Raw genomic sequence first — 17,100 nt, forward strand, 5'->3', positions numbered from 1 at the left:
ATCAATGGGTACTGTGGCCATGGGGAGTGGAACATTCCCAAGTGCCACACATACCCTCCCCAAATGATAGGGGACAGTCAAAGATGTGGGGCTCTCTGGGACAGCTGAGCTGGGACACCAGGCACAGCCATCTGCAGCACAAGGCAGGGCCATGGCGGGGACCTGCCCAACATGAAATGGGGACAGCAGAGAGGCCCAGCTGGCTCCGGCTGTGCCAGGAGGATTTTGTATCACTTCCACATTGCTCCATTTCACCATGTCAGCACTGATGCTGCTGTCCCAGTTAGCACAGTAATAGACGGCCTCGTCCTCAGCTTGGACCCCAGTGATGGTTAACGTGCCCGTGGAGCCAGACTTGGATCCGGAGAATCGTGAAGGGATGCCCGAGGGTCTGTTGCTGTTCCAGTAGATTACAGTGACAGGGCCAGTGCCAGGCACCTTTTGCTGGTACCACCCATAAGGATTGTTGCTACCGCTGGAGCAGGTCCTGGTGGTTTGTCCCAGGGACATGGACACTGGGAGCAGCTAAACCAGAGCCATGTGAGAGCAAGGAGCTGAGGCAGAAGCTCTCCCTGCCCAGCTGCAGAGCCCAAGGCTCCCAAGGGTGGCAAATCCCATGCACCCAGGGCAGCTGCAATGCCACACAGCCCTGGGCAAGACTCAGCCTGGAGGACCAGAAATGTAGCAAAGCTTTTCTTGGGCAGCTCTACAGGTTCCAGCTCCTAACGGTGGCCGAGGCTCTGCTGCCCACCATTTTGATATTGGGTAGCCGGGATGAGCCCAGAAAGGGCACCTCTGGCACCAGGGCCCCACCACTGGGGACATAGTCACAGCCCTGACACAAAGGGCACAAAGAGAAGGGGATTGGGAATGAGAAGGGGAAACCCCAAATCTGGAGGGAAGTCCCTGCCAGGCTGAGAGGAAGGAGAAGATAAAACCAGCCTCTTTGAAACTCAAGGTCTCACTTGCCTGTGGCACATCGTCACCATGATATCAGCATAGCTGCTGTCCCAGCCACCACAGTAATAGACGGCCTCGTCCTCGGCTTGGACCCCAGTGATGGTTAACGTGCCCGTACCGCCAGAGTAGGATCCGGAAAATCGAGAAGGGATGCCCGAGGGTCTCTTGTCATTAGCATAGATCACAGTGACAGGGCCAGTGCCAGGGACCTTCTGCTGGAACCAGCCATAGTTATTGCTGCTCCCAGAGCAGGTGATCTGGACGGTTTGTCCCAGGTTGGCTGACACGGAGGGTGGCTGAGTCAGCGCTGCCTGGACCAGGGAACCTGCAGAGGGAGAGGAGAGACGGGAGAAGACAAGGGTCAGCCAGGGCCCCACGAGCACAGCCCTGCCCGGGCACCGGGACAGGGAATGTCAAAGGCAGAGAAGACTGGACCTGGCTGCAGTCACACACAAATCTGGGGAGCGGAGCCCAGCCCAGCACATCCCAGCACAGGGGCAGCTCTGGCAGCAGCAGCAGGACACGGTCAGCAGTAGCAAGAGGCACTGGCATGGCACACAAGGCCACACTGTGAGAACTTTGTAGGGACCAGGACAATGGTGCCCAGCCACAAAGTCACCTCCAGTTCTCTGGGATGTGAAAGGAACAACATTCACAGCCATGGCCATGCAGAAGGGACAGGAACCTGCTTCAGCCCCACGGCCACAGCTCTGCTCAGCCAGGAGGGTGAAGGGCAGAAAACCTTCCTCTGACTTTGGAATCTGTGTCTCACTTCCTATTACTCCTTGCCACCAGACACCATAGCCACCGCTGCTGCTGTCGTAGCCACCACAGTAATAGACGGCCTCGTCCTCGGCTTGGACCCCAGTGATGGTTAACGTGGCCGTGGAGCCAGACAAGGATCCAGAGAATCGTGAAGGGATGCCCGAGGGTCTGTTGTTGTTATCGTAGATCACAGTGACAGGGCCAGTGCCAGGGACCTTCTGCTGCTACCAGCCATAGTAGTTGCTGTCCCCCCCGGAGCAGGTGATCTGGACGGTTTGTCCCGGGTTGGCTGACACGGAGGGTGGCTGAGCCAGCGCTGCCTGGACCAGGGAACCCACAGAGGGAGTGGGGAGAACCAGAGTCAGCCTGTGCCCCAGGAGCACAGCCTTCTCCAGGTAGTCGGACAGGAACAGAGACCCTGTGCTCAAAGGTCATGATACCACGGAGGGACCTAGAACCCTTCGCACAGAACCCAAGGCCAGAGCATGAAGATCCTGAAAGGAAAACGGGCAGCAGCAAGGGGAGGGTGAATGACAGGGTCAGTGTCTCTGTCACGCTGACCACCACTGCTACCGTCAGAGCTACCACAGTAATAGACGGCCTCGTGCTCGGCTTGGACCCCAGTGATGGTTAACGTGGCCGTGGAGCCAGACTTGGATCCAGAGAATCGAGAAGGGATGCCCGAGGGTCTCTTGTCATCCCAGTAGATCAGAGTGACAGGGCCAGTGCCAGGGACCTTCTGCTGGTGCCAGGGACAGAAGCATAAGCATAGCTGCTGCCACCCCCAGAGCAGGTGATCTGGACGGTTTGTCCCAGGTTGGCTGACACGGAAGGCGGCTGAGTCAGCGCTGCCTGGACCAGGGAACCTGCAGAGGGAGAGGGGAGAGGGGAGAAGACAAGGGTCAGGCAGGGCCCCACAAGCACAGGGCACCAGCGAATGGCCCCTGTGCCCAAAGGGCCCGGCCGGGCACAGCGACTCTGGCCATGGCACCTGTGCCGTGGGCGAGCACCGCGAGGAGGAGAGGGAGCCAGGCCATGGTGCGATCCCAGCAGCTCCGTGTCCCCACCACGATGGGGCTGTGATATGGACCCAGCTCTGTCTTAAGCTCCCACCTGCTCAGGCACAGCCCCTCCATGGATATGTGTCCCTCAGTATTCAGTGGCAGCTCCGTTCCCCATGCTCCCCCTGCCTGCCGCAGGCACATCTCTGGCCCACCAATGGCACCAAGATCACTCTGAGCGGCTGGCTCCCTGGGTACCTGCCCCAACATGGGTGCTGAGCCCTGAGCTCAGCCAGGAACCGCCCAGCGCCTGGTCCCCCCCAGGGGAACTATGGCTTCACTGTACCAGGAACCCATGCCCAGGGCAAGGGACAGCCCCACCATGGCTGGTGGGGACACATCGACACATTCCACCAGCTCTGGAGCACCTAGCTCTGCTCGGCGCTTGCTGGCCCCTGGGCAGCCTGCTACCCACGTGCTGCTCCGCACCGTGACAGAGGAGCTGGGAAGGCACGTTCTGCTTCAACGGCGGGTGCAACAGCTGGGCCTCTGTTAAGTGCCACGTGAGAACTGCAGAGCAGGGAACTGGGATCTTGAAGGGGACTAGACCAACACAGACACCAGCAGCTTCAAGGTTACCCAACAGGAAGGAAACACAAGCCCCCAGTTCCTCCAAATGCAAAGTGAGCTGGGGGTCTCCAGCAGCTTCACAGCAATCACAGAGTTCGTACCAGTCAAGTGCACAGAGCATCCTCCCGCATCTTGTGGCCAGGCGCAGCCCCTGTGCTACCTGCTGACAGCACTGGCCACCGCAGTTTCCAAAAAGGTCTGCTGGGACTGCCCTGCACATGGGTGAGACATAATGGCACTTGCTTGTCCCAGCCCCTTTGCCTCCTGGCTGCCCTGTGAACCTCGGCACTGTGGTGCAGGGCCACACTGACACCATGTGGGGATGAGAAGGCCCACGGGGATAGCAACAGAGGAACTGAGAGCAGAGCCTGGCACAGGACTCTGCCCATGCTGTCCCACACCCCTACCACAGCTTCCACCAAGTTCAGAGACATCCCCAGCCCCTGCCACAACCTCCATGGCTTCTGCACGGCACCCTGGCCAATGCACGTGGTGCTCACAGGGGAGGGCCTCTCCCATAGACACAGGGCCCTGAGGCACCGTTAGTCATTAGAGGAGGGTGGGCATCACCCCTGAACTGGCATGGAGCCAAGGACCAGAGTGGGATGCGCAGAGACAGCAACAATGTTTGTCCCAGCTTCTCTAGGCCACAGGACCATAACACAAGATAGTTTGCAGGCAGCAGCAACAAGCTACACCACAGCTCTGCAGTGCCAGGAGCTCTGCCACTGGCATCCTCAGCAGCACCATCAGCATTGCTGCCACCCGTGCACCACAGACAGCAACAGTGAACCCAGAGCACCCAAGCACGGCCACCCTGCAGAGCACCTGCATGCTGATCAGCACTGCCATGTGGGGCACCACGGTAATAGACGGCCTCGTCCTCAGCTTGGACGCCAGTGATGGTTAACGTGCCTGTGCTACTGGGCAAGGATCCAGAGAATCGCAAAGGGATGCCCGAGGGTCCCTTGCTGCCATAGATCACAGTGACAGGGCCAGTGCCAGGTGCCTTCTGCTGGTACCAGCCATAGTAGTTGCTGTCCTCCCCGGAGCACATGATCTGGATGGTTTGTCCCGGGTTTGCGGACAACGAGGGCGGCTGAGTCAGCGCTGCCTGGACCAGGGAACCTGCAGAGGGAGAGGAGAGACGGGAGAAGACAAGGGTCAGCCAGGGCCCCACGAGCAAAGCCCTGCCCGGGCACCGGGACAGGGAATGTCAAAGGCAGAGAAGACTGGACCTGGCTGCAGTCACACGCAAATCTGGGGAGCGGAGCCCAGCCCAGCGCATCCCAGCACAGAGGCAGCTCTGGCAGCAGCAGCAGGACACGGTCAGCAGTAGCAAGAGGCACTGGCATGGCACACAAGGCCACACTGTGAGAACTTTGTAGGGACCAGGACAATGGTGCCCAGCCACAAAGTCACCTCCAGTTTTCAGGGATGTGAAAGGAACAACATTCACAGCCATGGCCATGCAGAAGGGACAGGAACCTGCACCAGCTCCAAAGCCTTGCTTGGCCTTGAAGGAGAAGGGCAGAACATTTCCAATTTGGATTGCTCTGTAGCTCACTCCCACATCTCTCTGTGTGATTACACCAGCATCAATGCTGCTGTCATAGCCACCACAGAAATAGACGGCCTCGTCCTCGGCTTGGACCCCAGTGATGGTTAACGTGGCCGTGGAGCCAGACTTGGATCCAGAGAATCGCGAAGGGATGCCCGAGGGTCTCTTGTTGCTCTCATAGATCAGAGTGACAGGAGCAGTGCCAGGTTTTCGGTCATGCAAACCAACATACTCATTGCTGCTGCTGCTGCTACCGCCAGAGCAGGTGATCCGGACAGTTTCTCCTGGGTTGGCTGACACGGAGGGCGGCTGAGTCAGCGCTGCCTGGACCAGGGAACCTGCAGAGGGAGAGGGGAGAGGGGAGAAGACAAGGGTCAGCCAGGGCCCCACGAGCACAGCCCTGCCCGGGCAGCAGCGCGGGGGCCCTGTGCCCAAAGGGCCCGGCCGGGCACAGCGACTCTGGCCATGGCACCTGTGCCGTGGGCGAGCACCGTGAGCAGGAGAGGGAGCCAGGCCATGGTGCGATCCCAGCAGCTCCGTGTCCCCACCACGATGGGGCTGTGACATGGACCCCAGCTCCCTTTTAAGCCCCTGCCCGCCCGGGGCACGGCCCCTCCATGCAAATCTGACCCCGCGCTCTCGCCTGGGTCCTGCCCGCGCCTCCCCCCACCGCCCTGCCCGCTCCATGCCCAGCCCCACCACCCCTCAAGCAGCGGGGATTGTCCCCGGCACAGAGCGGAGACACGTCCCAGCCCAGAGCCCAAAACATCACCAGCACGGACACCCCCATTCCTGCCCTGGTAGAGCAGCTGCAGGGCCGAGGGGTGCGGGAGAGCTGGGCTGCTGGGGGCAGGAGGCACTCACAGCTCCCAGGCATGGGGCTGGGACTATGCCAGCCGCCAGCACTCCCCACCCCACTCTCAGCATCTTTCCCTCCTACGGGTGTCCCAGGCACCTAAGACACCCTCTCGTTCTGCTGCTTCTCTGCCCTGCCTCTTCCTCTGCCAGCCCAGGCCCACCATTCCAAACCTTTGCTCTTCTCTTCCTTGGCACCTGCTCCCCAGCACAATGGGAGCCATCCGGCACCAGCCCCAGGGCTCCAGCAGTGCCTCCTCATGAGCTGGTCACAAGCCCAACGGGCTGGCACTGGGCAGACACAGCCAGAGCCGGGACAGCGCAGGGGCTCTGCTCACAGCTCTCGGGACAGCCCCTGGCCAGCCCTTCTCCAACCCAGGGCACAGGGTTGTCCCCACCCTCAGTGGCACGGCGCCCAGCCCAAGTGTAGCTGCATCCAAGGGAAATGACCGCTTGGCATGACCCCTCCCTGTCCCCAACGCCGCCTGCCCCGGGGGGCCTGGGGCACAGAGAGCCCAGCAGGCGCAGATGGGGCAGGGCTGCAGTGGGCTGTCTCCCTGCGGGCGGCACGGAGGGCACCTGCTGGAGCACAGCATGTGCCCCATGGCAGGAGCTGCCTCACAGGCACATGTGCTGCTCCAACAGTGCGTCCAACCTGCAGCTGCAGCAGCAGCAGGTGGCACCTGAGGGGCGCTGGGGTAACAGCGGGTTTGTATCTCAGGGAGTCACCATGACCCTGGTCTGCACTGGTCTCCCACCCAGCACAATAAGAGGCAGCATCTGCCTTGGCTTGGACCCCATCAATGGGTACTGTGGCCATGGGGAGTGGAACATTCCCAAGTGCCACACATACCCTCCCCAAATGATAGGGGACAGTCAAAGATGTGGGGCTCTCTGGGACAGCTGAGCTGGGACACCAGGCACAGCCATCTGCAGCACAAGGCAGGGCCATGGCGGGGACCTGCCCAACATGAAATGGGGACAGCAGAGAGGCCCAGCTGGCTCCGGCTGTGCCAGGAGGATTTTGTATCACTTCCACATTGCTCCATTTCACCATGTCAGCACTGATGCTGCTGTCCCAGTTAGCACAGTAATAGACGGCCTCGTCCTCAGCTTGGACCCCAGTGATGGTTAACGTGCCCGTGGAGCCAGACTTGGATCCGGAGAATCGTGAAGGGATGCCCGAGGGTCTGTTGCTGTTCCAGTAGATTACAGTGACAGGGCCAGTGCCAGGCACCTTTTGCTGGTACCACCCATAAGGATTGTTGCTACCGCTGGAGCAGGTCCTGGTGGTTTGTCCCAGGGACATGGACACTGGGAGCAGCTAAACCAGAGCCATGTGAGAGCAAGGAGCTGAGGCAGAAGCTCTCCCTGCCCAGCTGCAGAGCCCAAGGCTCCCAAGGGTGGCAAATCCCATGCACCCAGGGCAGCTGCAATGCCACACAGCCCTGGGCAAGACTCAGCCTGGAGGACCAGAAATGTAGCAAAGCTTTTCTTGGGCAGCTCTACAGGTTCCAGCTCCTAACGGTGGCCGAGGCTCTGCTGCCCACCATTTTGATATTGGGTAGCCGGGATGAGCCCAGAAAGGGCACCTCTGGCACCAGGGCCCCACCACTGGGGACACAGTCACAGCCCTGACACAAAGGGCACAAAGAGAAGGGGATTGGGAATGAGAAGGGGAAACCCCAAATCTGGAGGGAAGTCCCTGCCAGGCTGAGAGGAAGGAGAAGATAAAACCAGCCTCTTTGAAACTCAAGGTCTCACTTGCCTGTGGCACATCGTCACCATGATATCAGCATAGCTGCTGTCCCAGCCACCACAGTAATAGACGGCCTCGTCCTCGGCTTGGACCCCAGTGATGGTTAACGTGCCCGTACCGCCAGAGTAGGATCCGGAAAATCGAGAAGGGATGCCCGAGGGTCTCTTGTCATTCCGGTAGATCACAGAGACAGGGCCAGTGCCAGGGACCTTCTGCTGGAACCAGCCATACCAGTTGCTGCCACCCCCGGAGCAGGTGATCTGGATGGTTTGTCCCAGGTTGGCTGACACGGAGGGTGGCTGAGTCAGCGCTGCCTGGACCAGGGAACCTGCAGAGGGAGAGGAGAGACAGGAGAAGACAAGGGTCAGCCAGGGCCCCACGAGCACAGCCCTGCCCGGGCACCGGGACAGGGAATGTCAAAGGCAGAGAAGACTAGACCTGGCTGCAGTCACATGCAAATCTGGGGAGCGGAGCCCAGCCCAGCGCATCCCAGCCCAGAGGCAGCTCTGGCAGCAGCAGCAGGACACGGTCAGCAGTAGCAAGAGGCACTGGCATGGCACACAAGGCCACACTGTGAGAACTTTGTAGGGACCAGGACAATGGTGCCCAGCCACAAAGTCACCTCCAGTTCTCTGGGATGTGAAAGGAACAACATTCACAGCCATGGCCATGCAGAAGGGACAGGAACCTGCTTCAGCCCCACGGCCACAGCTCTGCTCAGCCAGGAGGGTGAAGGGCAGAAAACCTTCCTCTGACTTTGGAATCTGTGTCTCACTTCCTATTACTCCTTGCCACCAGACACCATAGCCACCGCTGCTGCTGTCGTAGCCACCACAGAAATAGACGGCCTCGTCCTTGGCTTGGACCCCAGTGATGGTTAACGTGCCCATGGAGCCAGACAAGGATCCGGAGAATCATGAAGGGATGCCCGAGGGTCTGTATAAGTCAGCATGGATCACAGTGACAGGGACCTTCTGCTGGTACCAGTCTTCCGTAGCCATAGCCACTGCTACTCCCAGAGCAGGTGATCTGGACGGTTTGTCCCGGGTTGGCTGACACGGAGGGCGGCTGAGTCAGCGCTGCCTGGACCAGGGAACATGCAGAGGGAGAGGAGAGAAGACAAAAGTCAGCCAGGGCCCCACAAGCACAGCCCTGCCCTGCCCAGGCAGCAGCACAGTTCCCCTGTGCTAGAAGGCCCTGGCCAGGTGCAGCACATCTGGCCAGGGCACCTGTGCCATAAGCGAGCACTATGAGGAGGAGAAGGGCCATGGCCATGGTGTGATCCCACCAGCTCTGTATCTCCAAATTCACGGAGCTCTGCCATGGACCCCGACTTTCTCTTAAACCCCCACCCACCTGGGCACAGCCCCTCCGTGCAAACGTGGACCCCAGCATTCACTGCCAGCTCCTGTCCCCGCTCTCGCCATGCCCACTGCAGGCACGTCCATGCCCACCAAAGGCTTCAGGATCACTCCGGGCTGTCTGCTCCCTGGGCCACTCGGCTGGAAAACCCAGGGTCTGCTCCACAGCAGGGCACCACAGCCAGGCTTCTCTCAGGAGCCACAGGGCCACCACCAGCCCTATTAAGGTGTCCGGGCAAATGCTCCTCCACTGCCGCAGAACGCACCCTGAGCCCAGGCCCGTACCAAGGGGCAGCCAGAATGCTCTTCCACACTGCCCTGCTGAAGCGGCCCCCAGCATCACCCCCACCCCGGAGCCCCCCTCTGCTGCAGCACAGCTGCTCCCACCTCGCTCCAGCTCCCCTCTGCCCCCAGAGGTTCCCCGCCTGCCCCCAGCACCAGCCCGCGGCTACGCGCCAGCAACCCCCACCCCCAGCGCCCCCGGGGCGACCCCCACCCACAGCACCCCCCAGCACCCGCTGCTCCCCCCTGCACCCGCACCCCCGGGGCACCTCCCCTGCACCTGCTGCTCCTGCACCCCCAGGCACCCGCTGCCAGCAGCACTGCAGGGATGAGGAGAAGTGCTCAGGCCTCTGCAGCAGGAGGGAAAAGGCCTGGCCAGCTGTACAGCCGCAGGCAGAGCTCTCCACAGCCACCTTCCCAGAGCTGCCCTCGCCTTTCTCTGCCACTCAAACCAAAGCAGTCAGTATGTTTGGGCATCCCTAACAGATCCCAAAGTGTTTCAGGGCTGTATCTCAGGAAGCAAACAGCAGCTTCCCTTCTGCCCCCAACATCCCCTCACACCAAATTCCAGCCACACTTCACCTTTCAGAAGCATAGTGACAAAAAACTAGAGATTTATTATTCCACATTAATTTTACAGAACAGGTTCAATGCCAAGGTACTACCACCCTCTGTGACTTCCTTAGGCCAGGAACATAGCTGCTCCTCAATAGACACAGGATATTTTCCATAGGCTTCTTAATCGGCAGTTTCTTCTACTCCAAGTTCTGCTTGGGAACCAAGACTAACCTTTTTTATTTACCAGCTCACAAGCAATAAAGCATTGTGGCTGCTTTGCAGTCCACCACGCTGCAGCAGCAGCACCCCCGCGTGGCCTGCCTCCCCGTAGACTTAACTGGAAAGGCAGCGAGAATTCAACAAGCAGGTTTGAACATGACTCAGTACTTCTTGAACTCAATTCTTTCTACTTTGACATCATCCTCAATTAGCCGGTATACATAAGTCACAACTGTGGAAGCCTGGATATCCAGCAGTACAAATGAAGGGATGATATTCCTGGAAAGAAAACATACTTGGTCAATCCTCCCGATTAGCTTACACTTCTTGCTACTAACATACCTTGTGCTTATGTATTCTAACATGCTTGGCTGCCTGGGGCTGCAGGCATCTGGGAAGCACCCCAATCTGCAGGCACCAACAACAGTGTCTCACTTAGCATGGAACAGCTCATGAGGCAACTAAACAGCCTAAGTCATGTCAGGCTCAGACCCTTACACTGACAGTGCCTGCAGAAGTCTAACTTCCTACCAAATATTAGCATGCAGCTTCTGTGAAGAGACTAGAAAGCAAAACAACTACAAGAAGCTGCTGCAAGTCACCCATTTCCAGGCCCAGCAAGCAGCCCCAGACACACCAGTGACGGACTGCCATACCCAACATGTGGGCTATATAAAAGCCTGGTAAGAGGGGAGCCCCGCTTCATTCCCTGGGAAGGGAGAGCATTGGCCTCCTGCTCCTCATGGTGCCTCACCAGCATTCTTCAGCACAGTGGCCAGACACTCACAGGTGAACACACACATTCCAGGTAACAGCTATGGGCTCTGCAGCACTGGGCAGCTCAGGGGGCCCTCACTCACATTTCCAAAGCACTGTAGGCTCCTGTAGCTGATCCCGGGTTGACGTAGAATTTGTTTTCATATTCAAATGCTTCAAATCTGTGCGTGTGTCCTGATATAAGAATGTCCACATCCAGCTGCCTCTGTAGCAATGCCAGGCTGGCCACATCACCCCAGGGAATAACTTGATGGCCGTGAATCAGCCCAATTCTGAACTGCCCAACAGTTACAACCTTCTCTTCAGGATAATTTAGGCTCTGAGGAGGAAAGCACAGCCTATAAATCAGCCAAAGACCCCTCACCTACATAATGCAGGCTCCTGCATTTCAAGACAGGAACCCGCCTTTTGCTATTTGAGGACACAGGGCCTCTTTCAACATGCAGACCCACTGGATGCTTATACCACCGCCCAGCAAGAGCGACTGCAAAGCAAAGAGCAGGGAATTTGCACAGACAGCAGGAGCCTCACGGCTACCCAACAGTAAATAAACACACACATATAAGCCCTCAGTTCCTACAACTACACAGGCAGCTGGGGGACTACAATGGCCTCACAGCAATCACAGACAGATTAGTGCTAGTGTTCATGTGAATCAGGTGCATGTATTACCCACACACACACACAGAGTCCCCCCTGTTGCAAGTGCAACAAGAAGGATCTAGAGAGTAATTTTGTTTCCTCAGTCTCACTCACTCCCACTTCCTAGCCTGGTGAACTACAGTTCAGGAACTACTAATGCTGAAGGACTCCCCAGGTTTCATTGGGACAACCACAGCATGCAGGAAGGTGGGCTGCAGAATTAACAGCAGCAAGAACGTTACCTCAGAGTCCCCCCTAACAACGTGGACATCCCCAGCCAGAGTCCTGAGGTAGTCGTAGCTCTCCTTGGTGCAGAGGTTTCCTGTACACAGGATATGCTGAATCTTTCCTGGAACCAGCAGATTCTTGAACTTCACCGGTAGACTACTGCACCGGTATGGGATGTGAAGGTCCCCCAATACTAACACCAACTTTGCACACAACAGGAGGAAAGAGTTTTAACCCAGGTTACTTAACAGACCAGCACAGGGCATTCGCAAACTCCAGCGAACCATTACAGGCCCGGCAAGGATTGTCAGGTTCAGCTCTAAGCAGCCGAGCCCTCAGCAGCACGCCCGCGCCACCCCGCCTGCTCCCACGCCAGGAGCCCCCATTCCCGGGTGCGGGGAGGCGGCCCCAGCCCCCTCGGCCCCCGCTCACCATCCCGCTCCGCCACGCTGCTCCGCTCGGGCCGTTACCCCGACGCGCGCTGCGGTAACCAGGAAGTAACGCGCGTCCTTTTCCCCTCTCCCGAGCCAATAGCAGCGCAGGCAGCCTCCCACGTGACGCGGGCGCCTGGGGAGGTGCTAAAGCCCGCCCTGTGCGCGCGCGGTGCCGAGTCCGCGCAGTGCGGTGGCGCGGCGGGTGGCGGTGCCGAGTGCTGGGGAATGTCTGTCCCGCCCTCAGCGTTTTTTATTAAGTCTGTGGGAATTTTGTGGAAAAACGTGCTATCTTTTTGTGTGAAAACGTTCGTACGAGGTACCTGCAGGTGCCCATGCGGTTAAGCGTGAACTTTTCCCCTCAGAAGCTGCGGGGGGCGCTGGGGCTGTGAGGACATGGCCGCCTGAGGAGGCGGGCGCGGGCGCTGGGGGCCGTGAGGGGGCGCTGGGGGTGCTCTGGAAGGGGACAGGCCCCTACGGCGTCGGGACAGACCTTCCCGTGGGCGGGGAGGGTGGGGAAGGGGGGTCTCCGGCTTTCTAGGGAAGGTAGGCTCTGCCCGGGATGGGTGACAGCCCCAGCCAGGCCCAAGGGATCCCACCGAAGTCCAGCATAGCGCCCTCGCCTCACCCTCCTAACACCTCGCCTCACCCTCCTAACCCAGGGCATGGCTGCTCCCCGCAGAGACCCCCGAGGGGCTCCTCTGTGCTCCACACACATGACACGAGCCATGAGGTTAAGGGTTAACCTTTATTATCAGGTGAGCTAAACTGTGCAGAAGCCTAAGCCAGGGTCACTCCGGGTTGTGCCAAGTGCTGGAATAGCCCAGGAAAGACAGGCCATGGCAGAGCACCCATCCTCCCACCGCAGCAGGATGTCCCCACGCCCGTGTGTCCCTGGGCTGAGCCCTGCCAGGGCTTGCACTGTGTCAGGCTGTGTGATGCTCCATGTGGGATGTCTGGGGACAAAGAGGAGGTTGCTGCACCTCATGGAACAGCACAGCGCTGCTGGGCTTGCTTAAGGATGCAAGAAGGTCTTCTTCCATTCCTCCTAGGGCTGCTGCTCTCCCAGTTGAGGGCTTTGCATCAGGGTTGCAAGGGAAAAGGCAGAAAGCTTTTGTTCCCTGTTTCTAAAACCAGTTGAAGGCATGTGACAGGGCGCAGTAATAGTTGCCATTGTCTTCATAGTGAGCAGATGCAATGATGAGGATGCAGGCATTGCTGGCGAGGTCTTTGGTAGCAGAGAAGCGGTCAGGAATCTTGGCAGGCTTGTGCTTGTCTCGCTCGGAGTTGTAATAGAGCAGATACCTCAGGGAGTGCCCTGGGCGCTGCTGGTACCAGGAGATGCCGAACTCACTGATATTGTACTGGGGGCTCAGGATGCAGGACAGCCGAGCAGTCTGCCCGGGCAGCACCAACACAGAGGATGGCTGGGTCAGCACGGGCTGAGCCCTGGAAGCTGCATGCACCAAGGATGCAGTTACTGATGAGCTGAGCCATGTCCCCTGTTGCCCTCAGCCCCCAAATGTCCCCCTGCTCCCTCGAAGCAACCCAATTACTCAGCCTCTGTCCTGCTTATCATACCATGCAGCCCTGGAGCAAGATGCTGTACTCAGACTAACATCCACCTTGTACAGCCCAGTCCTGGCCACCATCCCACAGTGCCCCCCCAGGCAGCAGCTAGCTCAGCCACGCCACCCTTACCTGTCCCCGCCAGCTCCACCAGGAGCAGGACCATGAAGCCCAGGGCCATTGCAGGAAGCAGAGGAAGGGAGGCTGTTTCAGAAAGAGTCTGTGGTGCTACGCGAACCCAGGTTGCTGTGCTGCTGGCACCAGTGAGGCGTATGTAAATGACACAGGGGGCTTGGGGACTCCAGTTCCCCACATTGCTCACTTTGCTGCAGCTGGGCTTCAGGGAGGGGGATCAAAGCAGTGGGGTGAGAGCTGAGCATTGGAACCCACTACCCACCTTCACCCCAGGCTAGGGCACCTGCAGCTGCGCCCGACGAATGCGCACAGCCCACCCCACCACCCTCTGCCCCAGGCACTGTGGTACGGTGGGGAGGTGTCACTGACCATCTCTCCTCTTTGATGGGGAGAACAGAGAGGTTTCCCTGTGGCCTTACACTCAGACCTCTTGCCTCAGGCCTTTTGCCACCAGGTGTGCAGGAGGCCAGGAGCTTGAGCGCCATCGTGCCAGAGGGTGCCCTGTGGTAGCAGCAGGCTGGGGTCCAGCTGGCTCTGCTGCCACCAGGGAGAATGAAAGACAGGACATGCCAGAACCCCCCAGTAGCTGTCTCATTGCAGAAGCAATACAGGAAAAATTGCTGCTCCCTTCTCCATGCAACTGCAATGCTGAGACAAGAATGACTGCCCCAAAGCATGGGCCACGAGCTGCTGGTGATGTTGAAAGCGCTGCCTGTTTGCCAGGGCTGCCTCAGAAACAGCAGCCGTGGACAAACATGCAGGGGTGGCTGCTGAAGTCACCTGCCAGAAGTCATTTCCCAAGGGAGCTGGTGCAGCGAGACATGGCTGTAGCATAGCTGATGTCTCGCACGGAAAGACAGCAGACCATTACAGCAAAGGGCTGCCAGACTCACCGGGTGTAAATCCCCTCCTGTCTGTAACACCCATCACACAGGGCCCAGAGGTGCCATGTTAGGCAACCAGCCACAGCCAAGGGCTGGCCTCCCCCCAGCACATCTCTGCACCCTCCAGCCACCAGCCTGTGGCAGTCCTTCGCAGCAGGCTGGTCAGCAGGCACTTCGCAGTGTCCCATAGTCACTGGGTACCTCCTGCCCTCCACAAGCAGGGTCAGCCCCCCCCCCAAGTGCCACCATATCACCATCCAGGGGTGTCCTTTTCCCTCCGCTCTGCAGCACCCAGTCCTGCTCCCGCAGTGTCCCCAGGCCAAAGATGTTTGCAAGTGGTTCCTGACATGACTAGCCCATATGTATTCTGGGTTTGAGGGAAAATGGAGCTCTGAGACAGAAGCCTGCCTCCTTAGAACACCCTAGCGCTGTGTCTGCAGCACAGGTGGATCCTGAAGAGGAAGCACCACCATCATTCAAGGTGCAACACAGGAAGCTGGACACTTGCTTTGATATGCTGCAGTGCTCTGAACAAGGGCTGGCGTGCCCAACGGCTCATACATTTTTTTCTGCATTCTCTATCAGCTGGTCTAACAAAAGCAATTACCCACACAACCGTGCCCAATTTATGGTGACAGCCTCCCTTGGGAGCAGTGAGGGGAAAATGAAAGGTGGTGACTGGGGCAATCAGAACAGCTGTAACACAGATGCCAAGGAGCACGGTCCACACTTGCAGTGCCATGAAGTAGCGAGATGCCAGTTAGACCTGATGGGACCATACAGCACCTTGCGCAGCTGGGCTGGAGGGGCTGCCGCAGTACAGGAGTGCGGCAAGGGCTGCTGTCCACCTGCCAGAGGCATGTGGAGCATGTAGGTGCCGCACAGCAGTCCCTGCACATGCAGTAAAGCCTGGCTGCATCCCACCTACACCCATCCGGGCAAACCCGATGTATCAGACTTACTACAGCCTACAGCAGGCAGCAGCAGCTACACGAGAGCAGCCCCAAAGCCCATTCATGGCTGGGGCTTTGCCTGGATGTCTTCTGCCACGGCAGCATATCAGCAGCTTGTGTTCCATGCAGCCAGGCCCCTGAGCCCATGCAGGTAGAAGTATGCTGCAGACACAGCTCCAGCTGTTGCCCACCAGCACTCCCCCAAACTCTGCAGGGTGGTGGCAAGGTGAACGTGAATCACCCTGTACATGTGTCCTGAGGAGAGTCATACATACCCCCTGTCAGCAAGACCCAAGTCCATGGATTAGACAGACTGTGAAACAAAGAACCAAGGCAAAAGGAAATCACCTCCTCAGGCATGGAGTGGTATTTTAGAGAAAGGGGATTTGTCCACAAAGCAGCGAGCCCTGGATATGCAGTACATCAGCATCGTTGCTGGATTCCACCATTCAGGTCCTCCACATCTGCCGACCATCCCAGAGACACAATTTCATTCGTATGTCTCTGCATCTCTGCAGGAAAAGGGGATGATGCTACCGGGCCCCCTAAGCCCTGCAGTAAGTTCACTTGTACAGCAGCTCTTGGACACCAAATGGAAGATGCAGCTGATATGTGGCATAAGCCACATGTATTGCTCTGACAGCCCAGGGGTGCAGGAAAGTACCTGGCTGTGCAAAGTGCAAAAGCAGGTACGAGCCCAGCCCCATGCTCCCCCTGTTCTGCCAACTTTATTCCCTCCTGCATGGGGTATGAGAGGCGCTCAGCAAACAGAAGGAACTCCCCCAAAAGAAGCAGGTTTTATCCTGGATTGACACGTGACTGACCAAGCACAGCTACCCTTGGCAGGACAGGGCAAAACATGGACCAAGACTTACTGCTGCATCACCCCACATTTGCTGCTAAGCCCTGGGGCTTCCTCCTGCTCTGCAGCACAGGTACAGCTGCTGTCCTGACAACTGCCCACAGCTCCTCCCAGGCTGCAAAACCCCACTACCTCATGCTGCAGAGCAAGACTGGAGCAGGCAGGATCCTGAGGAAGATTTTTCCAGTGGCATCCAACCATCTTGCAGGAGGCCATGGCTGACCCTGCAGCAGCACTGGGCTCAGCTAGAAGCAGGGTGATCAGATCTGGCACCATCACAGCCCAGACAAGCTGCAGGGCAAAGGTAGGGCCTGAAACACCGCAAGACTGCAAAAATTCTGAAATTCAGAGCAGCTGGGATGACACAGAGCAGGTAGCCTTCCCAACAGGCTGTTGTTTAGCCCAGCCCCTGCTCCACCCTGCCTCTCCCACTCCCCAGCTGCAGGAGGCTTGGCAATCTGTGCAGCCATTCCCCATTGCTGGGGAGCCTGGCTACTGAAATCCCAACAGCATCAGCTGGAAACGCAGCCTCTCCCCCACGCTCTCCAGCAGCCAACACTGTTATCATCACACATTTTGTCATCCCCACTGCCCGCAGGATGGCACGCGGTATGAGCAGCCCCCACACTGCAGGCCTGGGCCCCTGCTGGAGGAGAGCAGCTCTGGGA

The 17,100-nt window shown here is 58.5% G+C and overlaps 4 protein-coding genes across 4 annotated transcripts; all 4 read right to left on the bottom strand.

The window, feature by feature from the left end:
- Positions 1-2,076: 2,076 nt before the first annotated feature.
- LOC129783954 (immunoglobulin iota chain-like) lies at positions 2,077-3,010 on the bottom strand. The gene is given in 3 exon segments (XM_055797905.1): positions 2,077-2,476; positions 2,479-2,591; positions 2,717-3,010. Coding segments are annotated over 3 exon segments (693 nt in total). The 5' UTR covers positions 2,997-3,010; the 3' UTR covers positions 2,077-2,176.
- Positions 3,011-4,557: 1,547 nt separating this feature from the next.
- Positions 4,558-5,456, bottom strand: LOC129783952 (uncharacterized). Its single transcript, XM_055797902.1, has 2 exons — positions 5,390-5,456; positions 4,558-5,255 (listed from the first exon to the last, which is right to left on the bottom strand). Exons 1-2 carry the CDS (start codon positions 5,433-5,435, stop codon positions 4,573-4,575), a joined length of 729 nt encoding a protein of 242 aa, XP_055653877.1. The 5' UTR covers positions 5,436-5,456; the 3' UTR covers positions 4,558-4,572.
- Positions 5,457-9,766: 4,310 nt separating this feature from the next.
- On the bottom strand, positions 9,767-12,094 carry LOC101916513 (vacuolar protein sorting-associated protein 29-like). The gene is made up of 4 exons (XM_013295794.3): positions 12,031-12,094; positions 11,613-11,801; positions 10,812-11,047; positions 9,767-10,230 (listed from the first exon to the last, which is right to left on the bottom strand). Exons 1-4 carry the CDS (start codon positions 12,031-12,033, stop codon positions 10,113-10,115), a joined length of 546 nt encoding a protein of 181 aa, XP_013151248.1. The 5' UTR covers positions 12,034-12,094; the 3' UTR covers positions 9,767-10,112.
- Positions 12,095-12,758: 664 nt separating this feature from the next.
- VPREB3 (V-set pre-B cell surrogate light chain 3) lies at positions 12,759-13,885 on the bottom strand. The gene is made up of 2 exons (XM_005233373.3): positions 13,731-13,885; positions 12,759-13,485 (listed from the first exon to the last, which is right to left on the bottom strand). The coding sequence occupies exons 1-2, from the start codon at positions 13,777-13,779 to the stop codon at positions 13,157-13,159; spliced, it is 378 nt and encodes a 125-aa protein (XP_005233430.3). The 5' UTR covers positions 13,780-13,885; the 3' UTR covers positions 12,759-13,156.
- Between the last annotated feature and the right edge of the window lie 3,215 nt (positions 13,886-17,100).

This window comes from Falco peregrinus, chromosome 2 (assembly GCF_023634155.1).
Source record: "Falco peregrinus isolate bFalPer1 chromosome 2, bFalPer1.pri, whole genome shotgun sequence".
NCBI classification, from domain to species: domain Eukaryota; kingdom Metazoa; phylum Chordata; class Aves; order Falconiformes; family Falconidae; genus Falco; species Falco peregrinus.

Coding starts and splice junctions, on each gene's coding strand:
- LOC129783952 (XM_055797902.1), bottom strand. CDS start 5,435: ATGGCCTGGCTCCCTCTCCTGCTCACGGTGCTCGCCCACGGCACAG. Junction 5,256..5,389: donor GGTGCTCGCCCACGGCACAG/GTGCCATGGCCA, acceptor CTCCCTCTGCAG/GTTCCCTGGTCCAGGCAGCG.
- LOC101916513 (XM_013295794.3), bottom strand. Junction 11,048..11,612: donor TTGTTAGGGGGGACTCTGAG/GTAACGTTCTTG, acceptor TTTCCTCCTCAG/AGCCTAAATTATCCTGAAGA. Junction 10,231..10,811: donor GCCTACAGTGCTTTGGAAAT/GTGAGTGAGGGC, acceptor TTTTCTTTCCAG/GAATATCATCCCTTCATTTG.
- VPREB3 (XM_005233373.3), bottom strand. CDS start 13,779: ATGGCCCTGGGCTTCATGGTCCTGCTCCTGGTGGAGCTGGCGGGGACA. Junction 13,486..13,730: donor GGTGGAGCTGGCGGGGACAG/GTAAGGGTGGCG, acceptor TGGTGCATGCAG/CTTCCAGGGCTCAGCCCGTG.